The sequence below is a fragment of the Fistularia commersonii genome, chromosome 6 (assembly GCF_037954325.1).
Source record: "Fistularia commersonii isolate RoL2024-O1a breed Wild chromosome 6, RoL_Fcom_v1.0, whole genome shotgun sequence".
Classification (NCBI taxonomy): Eukaryota; Metazoa; Chordata; class Actinopteri; order Syngnathiformes; family Fistulariidae; genus Fistularia; species Fistularia commersonii.
In genome coordinates this window covers 282,405-292,748 of record NC_141289.1, presented here as the reverse complement: position 1 = coordinate 292,748, position 10,344 = coordinate 282,405, and the positions used below count along the sequence as shown (strand labels likewise).

Here is a 10,344-nt window from a genome sequence, read left to right as displayed (position 1 = left end):
CACCACTAACTACTACACACCCGGGTTCCGGGCGACCGATCAATCGGACAAGTACAAGGGTGCGGTACCGCGTGCGTCCACGGGGGGGCGGGCGTGACATGAAGAACAGGAAGTGAGCAGGGTTTTGGAGTCACCTTTTATTTTTGGCTTGTCTTTGCGCGGGACTACATGTCTCCTCACAGGAAGCGTCCGTCCAGGTCCGGCCGGGACCTGCAGGAGCTGCTTCTCCTCCGCAGGACGGGGTCACGCCGGAACCCCTGGTGTCGCTTCCGGCTGCTCTTTGGGTCGGAGCTCCTCTGTGGACGCTCGCTCGGGTCCCCGACAAACATGGTAACCTCGGGCGGCTCCTGCGGGACGGGTAGGGGGACCTCCGGAGAGGGCGAGGGGTCTTCTGGAGGAGGTCCTTGCACCTCCTGCAGGGGGAGCGGGGCTCTTCTGTTGGAGGAGCAGGACCTCCCGCAGGAGGAGGTCCTTCGGACGGAGGATTCTTCTGCCGGTTCGTTCCGGTTCCAAAAGAGAAACCCAAGAGGAGCCGGGAGGAGTCCAGGAGGAGCCACGGAATCCAAACAGTAGAACCGGGTTCCACGTGGAACGTCCCGGCGGCAGGTCAGAGGGCAGCGCTGGCGCCCCCTACTGGGCGCGGCGCTCCAGGAACCGCAGGTTGATGGGCTGAGCCGGGCACAGCAGGGTTCTGGTGATGGGTTCCACCCGGGTCCCCGCGGGGTCCGGCCTCACCTCGTACCTCTGGATCAGCTGGGACACAGACAAGAGCTACACTTACATCCCATCATACTTTGGAAGCTCCTGGAGACACTCAGGACCACCAGCCCGGTACGACCCACCATCACGATACAGAGTACACAGGGTACACAGGGTAGACGGGGTAGACGGAGTAAAAAAGGGGTAGACGGGGTATACAGGGTACATGGGGTAGACGGGGTAGACAGGGTAGATGGGGTACACAGGGTACATGGGGTACACGGGGTGCACAGGGTAGATGGGGTAGATGGGGTACACAGGGTACACGGGGTACACAGGGTAGACGGGGTACACAGGGTAGATGGGGTAGATGGGGTACACAGGGTAGACGGGGTACACAGGGTAGATGGGGTAGACGGGGTACACAGGGTACATGGGGTACACGGGGTGCACAGGGTAGATGGGGTAGATGGGGTACACAGGGTACACGGGGTACACAGAGTAGACGGGGTACACAGGGTAGATGGGGTAGATGGGGTACACAGGGTACACGGGGTACACAGGGTAGACGGGGTACACGGGGTTCACGGGGTACACAGGGTACACGGGGTACATGGGGTACATGGGGTAGACGGGGTGCACAGGGTACACGGGGTAGACGGGTACACAGGGTACACAGGGTACACAGAGTACACGGGGTACATGGGGTACACAGAGTACACAGGGTACATAAAGTCCAGTAGGGGTGCTGGTGGTACTGATGAGGAACGCTTCTACTCTGATGACTTTACTGCTCCTCTCAGCAAAAGCCTCAGTACTAGTAATAGTACCAATAGTATAGTAATTGTAGTATGGGAAGTATGTCATCGGTCAGTACTCTTCAATCCAGCCTCCGGTCCACTGCTAGTACAAGTTAGAGTCCACGTTTGAGCCAGAAGGACCCAAAGGTGGATCATGTGGACCAGAGGTGGGCAAGATTTGAACAATGGTTTACAAAAAGTGGACCATGTTGGACTAAATATGGACCTTCTAGGACCAGATGTGGACCAGATTTGAACCACGGTCAACCGGACGTAGACCACATTGGACCAGATCATCTGATGGGTCTGAAGGGAGCGCCTTGTCTCCTCTCTGAACGGACCAGTACCCGGGCACACTCCCGGCCCTCACCCTGGACAGCAGCAGGTACATCTCCAGCTCGGCCACCCGGCGGCCCAAACAGGCCCGGATCCCGAAGCCGAAGGGCACGGAACCGAAGGGGTGGTGCTCGGTCTGCCGGCCGCCGCGGAGCCAGCGCTGCGGCAGGAAGCGTCCGGGCTCCGGGAACACCGACTCGTCGTGGGACACGCAGTAGTGGCACAGGTGGAACAGCGTCTGCGGGGGAGACGGGGGTCCGGACCAGAACCGGGTCAGGTTCTAGACCGAGACCCGGCTCCGGCCGACCCGTGAACGAACTCCTCACCTTCTTAGGGAAGAGATAGCCTCCTACCACGATCTCGTCGTCCACGGTGACCCGGGCATTTCCTGGGACAACCGGGTACAGCCTGGAACATGTGTACACACACACACACACACACACACACACACACACACACACACAAAATCAATGGTTGACCTGTTCCGCAGGGACAGTTTGTCTTGAACCTCAGGAACTCTGCGTTCCGTCCTGGACCTCCTGCAGGACCATCAGCGCGAGGAGAACATCTTCTGGTAAATCAACAACGGGTTGATCCCAGACCAGGTTCTGCGGGTCCACCGGGCCGACCGTCGCACCCCCGGGCTCTTTCCTCTGCTTGCTAAGCTAACGTGCTAACAGAGCCGCCAGGATTCTCCGAAGGCAGGGCGACCTGCCTCGCGGGTGTTCCTCCGACCCGGTGCTTCTGGTCCAGACCTTCTGTCCAGGGTCCGGTTCCACAGCTGGATGACATCATCACTCCCGTGTGACGGCTCTGCACCCCGAAGCTAGCGGTGAACCCCGAGCACTGACAGGACTACACCTCTCCCGGACCAGAAGGGGGTCCCTCGGGGCGACCGGAGTTACCGGAGCGTCTCCTTGACGACGGCCTTCAGGAAGGGCATGCGGGCCAGGTCCTCGCTGGAGGGGATCTTCAGACCGCCGCACACACTCCACACCTCCTGGTGGAGCTGATCCTGGATCTCAGGCTGGAGGGACAGCCGGTACAAGGACCAGGAGATGGTGTTGGAGGTCTGAGACACACACACAGGAAACACAAGTAAAAACACACACACGGACATACACTCATACATAAACACAAAAACACACATAAAAACAACCAAAATGACACACATGCACAGATAAAACACACACACACACACATATAATACCACACACACAGATATACACTCACACATTGAAACATGCAAAAGAAAACACACACACAAAAACACACACACAGATATACACTCATACATAAAAACATGCAAAAGAAACACACACACACACACACACACACACAAATAAACACACACACGGCTATACACTCATAAACAAAAAAAAAAAACACACATAAAAACAACCAAAATAACACACAAACACACATGCACAGATAAAACACACACTCACAAATAATCACACACACAGATATACACTCACACATAGAAACATGCACAAGAAACACACATACACAAAAACACACTCACACATAAAAACATGCAAAAGAACCACACACACACACACATACCCACACTCACAAATAAACACACACATGGCCATACACTCATACATAAACAGAAAAAAACCACACAAAAACATGCGCACAAATACACACACATACACAAAGAAACACACACACAAATATATACATTCACACACATAAAAACAACCAAAAAACAACACATATGCACAAATAAAAAAACACACATACACACATTCAGATAAAACACACACACATGGATATACACACACACAGACACACACACACAGACACACACACACACACACAGGTCCTCGTCTAAAAGAGGACGTGATGTTTTCCTTCTAAATGATGTGATTTAAAAGCTGTAATAAGTAAATAAAAGAGTTTAGTTTCCAGCCAGCGAGCGTCCAGTGGACGTCTGTGCAGACAGAGAGCGTCCTGACGCCTCCACCTCCACCACCTCCTCCACCACCTCCTCCACCTCTGGCGTCCTTCAGAGGGGTGAGAAGAGGCTGGGCGTGGTGACGCCGTCTGTGGGCACAGATCCTGGATCCACAGATCCCGGATCCACAGATCCTGGATCCACGCGGGCGTCCCCCCCCAGGGAGGGTCCGGCGGTCCGAGGCTCCTCACCGTGTCCACTCCGGCCAGCAGCAGCTCCGTGATGCTCCCCAGGACCTCGCTCAGGGTCATCTTCTCGCCGAGCAGCAGGTGGGTCAAGTAGGCCCCTTCCACCTCCCGCTTGTCCCGCACCTTCTTCTGGATCTCCTCGATCTTGCGGCGCACCAGCTCCTCCGCTGCGCCCGGGACAAGCACGGCGTCACACACCTCCTCGTACCCCTGGTCTCCAGACGAAGTCCTTCAACCTTGGACCCGAACCGTGGACCCGCGGGGGCCAGCGGGAAGGTGACTCACAGACTTTGAAGAGATGATCCCAGATGTCCACGAAGCGCCTCCAGATGGGCAGCAGAGGCCAGAGGGGGCGGGGGAACAGGATCAGAAGCTGGGACAGGCGGAACATCTCACCCACCGACGAGATGAACTTCCGGGTCTCCTCCGGAACCTCCTGATTTATGCAGCCCATCCGGGTCTCGAACAGAACCGAGCAGATCCCTGGGGTCACCGACAGAAGGGGGTCACTACAAGGGAGGTCTTCTCCTGACGGGGGTTCTCATCGGAGGAGGAGGAACCCTCCGAGTTCTTAAGTTCTGCCGTTCCACCTCCTGACCGACCGACCGGTTGGACCTTCAAACCCTTGCGGAACATCTACCCTGTCGACCCGAGGACCGACGGTCTCTGCTGAAGGTCGTGGAACGGCCTTGAACCTGAGACTAATGATGTCACAGCGGGTGACATGGCGGCACGGGATTGGCCGAGGCTTTAATGACACACCGTAAACCCTGATGGGCTGATAGCACTTCTTAGCAGCTCTTGTGTGGACTTAAGGGGAACATCTTAGAATGTTAGCCATGGCATGTTAGCAAAGGGACGTCAACACTGGGATATTAGCATGGAGATGTTGGCACTAGAATGTTAGCAAAGGGATGCTAGACCAAGGATGTTAGCAATGGCATGTTAGCAAAGGGATGCTAGAACATTGATGTTAACATGGGGATGTTAGCAATGGCATGTTAGCAAAGGGATGCTAGAACATGGATGTTAACATGGGGATGTTAGCAGTGGCATGTTAGCAAAGGGATGCTAGAACATGGATGTTAACATGGGGATGTTAGCAATGGCATGATAGCAAAGGGATGCTAGAACATGGATGTTAACATGGGGATGTTAGCATTAAGAAGTTAGCAAAGAGATGCTGATGACATGTGACACCATGTTATCCAGTGCTGCAACAGGAGAGGAGACACAATGTCCCCGTAGGAGGACATCTTGCCTTGGAAATACCTCTTGGTCCAAGACAAAGCACAGCTTCTGCACCCTCTCGTGTTCTTCTGGCACAGACTGTCTCAGGAGATAAGAACCCTACCCTTCCTCACAGTGGTTCGTCCTTGCTGACCTTCAAAAGCAAAATTGTAGAGCTCCTCTGTCAGGTTGTTGACCAGGACCCCCCCGCCGCCCCTGTCCCTCAGCATGGACAACCGGTCTATGAAGTCCGTCACCACGGCGTTGATGGTGTTGGTGTAGGACGAGACGTGTTTGGGGATCAGCATGCGGGGGTTCAGGATGCTGCGGATTCGCTGCCACTCGGGACCCATCCTGCAGACAGGAAGTCACCGGAGCCAATCAGCTTCCAGAAACTGCGGGCGCATCGGTCCTCTCTGCACATGTACACACTGGAAATGTTCCCTCTGCACAGCAACAAGCCTTGAGGAGAAAGATTTGAAACCTTACCCAGGGGGAGAAGACCCGCCACGCCGGCGTCAGCAGTCCCATCTCGACCCGAACCCGAACCCTGGAGGACCCTCGTGAGGATGGTTCCACCAGGGTTCACAGGTCCATTTTGATTTCAAACCCAGACAGATGTTCTCCTGGCAGAGCCCCAGCCTCAGAGAGGTCAACCCAACATTCCTTTGTGATCTTCGCGTTTCAATCCATGAGATGGTTGCCAGAAACCTCAAACAGAACCAGCCTTGTGTTTCAGCAGATGAACTCCTGTTCAGAGACGGAGCATGTGTTGGCTTGTGGTTTTCTTCTGAGGTGGCGAGGGCAGATCAAGTACTGTCAGGACAAGTCAGTGCAGAACAACAACAACAAACCCTGGTTCATCTCTAAACTCAGAAAGCTACTCGAAGCAGATAAGAAACAATGTAGACGTGTAAATCACCATCATGCAGGATCCAAGAGGAGGACGTGAGCCAGCTCTTCAAAAGACAGAAGAGCAGGAAGGCTTCAGGCCCAGGGCTTTGTGGAATCCCCTCCTGCCTCAGAGGAATCCCCCACCGAAAGGACAACAAAATGACTGCCTGTATCTGTGTGGCTGGAGTTGTCCCGCCTGAAGGACATCGCAGGTCCCCTGTGGACCCCCTACGGTTTGCCAATCGAGCAAATGTCGGTGGAGGATGCAGCCAACATCTAGACTCCCCAGGGATCTATACAAGGATTCTGCTCATGGACCTCAGTTTGGCATTCACCACCATCACTATGAAGTCCTCTGCACCAAACTGTCCCAGCCTTCACCTGTCAGTGGATCTCCAACCTCTTGACAGACAGGAGGCAGCAAGGGAAGCTGGGACAGTCCACATCAAACCCCTGACAATCAGCGTTGGTGCCCCCAGGGTTGTCTACTCCCCCAACTGCACTTCTACACCAATGACTGCACCTCAGAGGACCATCTGTCAAGATCCTGAAGTTCTCAAACAACACGATGGTCATCGGTCTCATCGGAGACGGTGACGGGTCTGCATCCAGGCGGGAGCTCCAGCACCTCCGGTGCAGTCCAAACAACCTGGAGCTGAAACCGCACTAGACTGTGGAGATGACTTGAGGAGGACCATACTGAACAGTACTGTGGACTGGCAGGAACCTGCAGGTTTACAGGGTCCATCATCTCACTGGATGGTGTGAAAAGGCCCAAAAGAGCATGTCCTTTCTGCACCAGCTCAGGAAGTCCAACCTGCCTCAGGAGCCGCTGGTCCGGCTCTACACTGCAATGGCCCAGTCTGTTCTCTGCACCTCCATGACCTTCTGGTTTCGTTCAGCCATCGAACAGGAGTACACTGGAACGGACCATCAGGACTGAAGTGAACCTTGGACACCAAACTGTCCTCTATCCAGGACCTCCTCCTCCGGGGTCCTTGCGAAGAACATCACTGCTGGCCCTGCACACCAGGACACGACCGGTTCTCCTCTCTGAAAGGAGGTGCAGAGCACCAGGAGACCAGGAGCAGCTCCTTCTCACAAGCCATCGCTCCGATGACCTCATGAATCCTTGCAGCTCCTCGAGCACCGTGTCGAGCACTCGCATCTGGACCTGGTCCTCGTGTCCAGAGGTCCAGTTGTTTACCTTTACGTAAGCCGGAAGTACGATGTTCAACCAGAGCCGAACTCCCTGTGCATGTGAACAGACCTGGTTCTGGTTCAGAGACAGAGATGCAGAGAACTTACTCGGTGAGAGGTCCGTTGGAGTGGCTCCTCAGCTCCCTGTAGCCCCTCCAGTGGGGCATGTCGGTCCGGACCGGGTGTCTCCCCTCCTGCCGGAGGACCTGCTCGATCAGCTCGGCGCTGGCCACGTTGACGACCACCAGGGGGCCGTACTTGGACTTCCACAGGGGCCCGTAGATCTTACTGTGCTCGATCTAGAACCAGAGCCGACGGCGGAAACCACAGATCAGACCTTCGCCTGCTCTCGGTCACTGCCGTAGGTATGGGACCACACGGGAACGTTCAATCTGGCAGGTCTGCTGAAGGAACAACCGAGTTTGTGGAACCTGCAGGAACCGCAGAACCCTGGCAGAACCTACGAGTCCTCACGGGATTGGACATTAATAAAGGGGACAACAGTGAGATTGAGCTTCTCTGTACCTCATTGGACTGGAGTGCAGGCGTTATTAATGGCTGATAAACATATCAGTCCTAGTTGTTACTAGCTCTCTACATTTACAGGCGTTTAGAACATCTAAACTACCACTCATTTCATGTTCAGAACCTCTAATTCCACTTACCGCCTCTTATTTAAGAAGCGTGACCTCGGAGGAACCTCTCCCAGGGACAGTCCGTTAGCTTTAGCCTGAGTGCTAACCACAGTCCAGTCCTGTGACTGGTCTGCACCAGTTCTGAAGGAGAACTTCGTTCCACGGTGAACAAACAGAAGTCCTGCGGAGGTCTGGCCTGGAGTACTCATCTGACCTCACGTCTGGTTAAACGTTGACCAGGACGTGGGATCTGCCGGGGTCATCCTGGTCCTCCAGCTGTCATCAGACAAACCAGAGCCAGCGGAGGAGAACATGTGGCCGCTGACCCACGTTGTTCCTCGGTCTGGAAAGACCTGGTCCAGAACTTCAGGAGAACATGGTGACCTGACCAACATCTCAGCCACGTTTCAACCACAGGGTGGAGATCCTGTTCCCCACAACATGGAGGTCTCCTCACGTTCCTCAGGACCGGGTCCGGATGTTTCAGATGTGGAGAACCATCGGTGTTCTGCACCGGTGGGACCGGCGATGGCGTTACCATGGCGACCCGGGCAGGCTCGTGTGAGGACGCAGACCTGAACGCTTGTGAACATTCGAGGGGACAAGATCTGACCGGAGACCGGGATCAGGGAGGGGGCAGCGGGGCTCGGTCGGGTACCGGGACCACCGGGACTAACGGGACCAGAGGAACTTCTCTGGTGAGAACCTGGTGAGAAGGTTCTGGTTACAGAACGCTCCACAGACACGAACACGGGTCTGGATAAACCGGAACCGATCAGGTTATTGAACGATCACCGGAGTCCACGCGGGATCTGCTGTTGGAGGAGGAAACGTCAGAAAAACACGCACAAACACGCGGACAGTCGCGACATGCATTCGGGTCGCAGCGACGATCCGCCGCGGACTTCCGGTCCCGGTCCCGGTCCCGGTCCCCTACCTGCATCTGCTGCGTGGTCTGGAAGTAGCCCTTGACGAAGAGCCAGTAGAGGGTGGTGAGGAGCCCCGGGCCGCCCAGCTCCTCCATGGCCCGGGCCTTGACTCCCACCGCCGCCGAGCCGCCGGAGGACGCGGCGCGCCGGTCGACGCCCCACCGGACCTCCGGTGCCACGTCCGCTCCCGGTGCCGCGGCCACCCGCCGGAGCCCCGCGGCCGCAGGCAGCCGCCTCACGCCGAGGCTGGAGCAAGATCTGCGGAGCATTCTGTCCCGAAGAGCCGCCCCTGTGAGGACACGCCGGGAAGCGGCGTCTGCTCCACTGCGTGTGCGAGGCGAGCCGTGCAGATCCGGACTTTACCCAACACACACACACACACACACACACACACACACACACACACACACACACACAACGAACTGGATAGAACCCAAGAGTGACGATGTCCTGAGGGGGTGGAAAGTGTCTCCTAGAACACACACACACACACACACACTTGGATAAAACCCAAGTGTCAATTTCACTCCGCACACGCACAAACTAAGTGAAACCACAATGTTTCACTGTACACACACACACACACGACCCACAACTGGATGAAATCCAAGTGTGATTTTCACTCAACACACACACACACACACACACACACATACACGCCTACTCATACTACGTAAGGTATGCAGGTCATGGCTCATAAGCATAAGACAGGTGTGTGAGGAGAACCTATGGAAATATGACATGAACACAAAGCATGCTTCCGCATGTGTGTGTGTGTGTGTGTGTGTGTGTGTAATCATTCTATTACATATTAACCTTCAGGCTGTAAGAGCAGCAGATTCAGGGCGTCACCTGCTTGCACACCAGACTTCTCCTGCACTGGGATGGTGCCTGTGTGTGTGTGTGTGTGTGTGTTACCGGTTTAGTGACATGAATAAACATGTGTGTAGCTGCTCCGCTCTTAGCATGAGCCAGACAGTGTTCCTCACCTGCTGCCCAGGACAGGTGAGGTGCGTCTCCACCGGAGGAACCAAAGAGCAGCTGAAGGCTGCAGGACGTCCCAGGTGTGTGTGTGTGAAGGTGGACTTCAGTTTGGACTTCAGAGCGCGCGACGGGTCACCCTTTAACCACAGGAGGACACTCGGAGCAGATGGAGGTCCTTCTTAGATCAATGATTCAAAGACTGCGAGTGCAGATCCTTCCACTGGAACACCATCTCCCTGGATGATGTCCATCAACCTTCTGCGATGGTCTCCTCCTGAGGCCTCCACCGCCGGTGGCTCAGACATGTTCTTCCTGCAGGAGGACGGGGTCCGACCCCGGCCCGGAACCCGGACCTGACACGTCACATGAGGCCGAGGGGGGGCGGGGTCTACGGAGGGGGCGGGGCTAAGGACGCCGCTCGGGCACAAACCGCCGTTTGGAAACATCTCCCGTTACCTTCCGGTGCTTCAGGACCTTCCAGGGGTT

General features: G+C 55.5%; 1 protein-coding gene across 1 annotated transcript; it reads right to left on the bottom strand.

The window, feature by feature from the left end:
• Positions 1 to 122: 122 nt before the first annotated feature.
• On the bottom strand, positions 123 to 9,891 carry cyp27a3 (cytochrome P450 family 27 subfamily A member 3). The gene is made up of 10 exons (XM_086147571.1): positions 9,864 to 9,891; positions 8,883 to 9,346; positions 7,419 to 7,609; positions 5,371 to 5,570; positions 4,272 to 4,469; positions 3,990 to 4,153; positions 2,741 to 2,907; positions 2,162 to 2,243; positions 1,870 to 2,073; positions 123 to 753 (listed from the first exon to the last, which is right to left on the bottom strand). Exons 2-10 carry the CDS (start codon positions 9,141 to 9,143, stop codon positions 631 to 633), a joined length of 1,590 nt encoding a protein of 529 aa, XP_086003697.1. The 5' UTR covers positions 9,144 to 9,346; positions 9,864 to 9,891; the 3' UTR covers positions 123 to 630.
• Between the last annotated feature and the right edge of the window lie 453 nt (positions 9,892 to 10,344).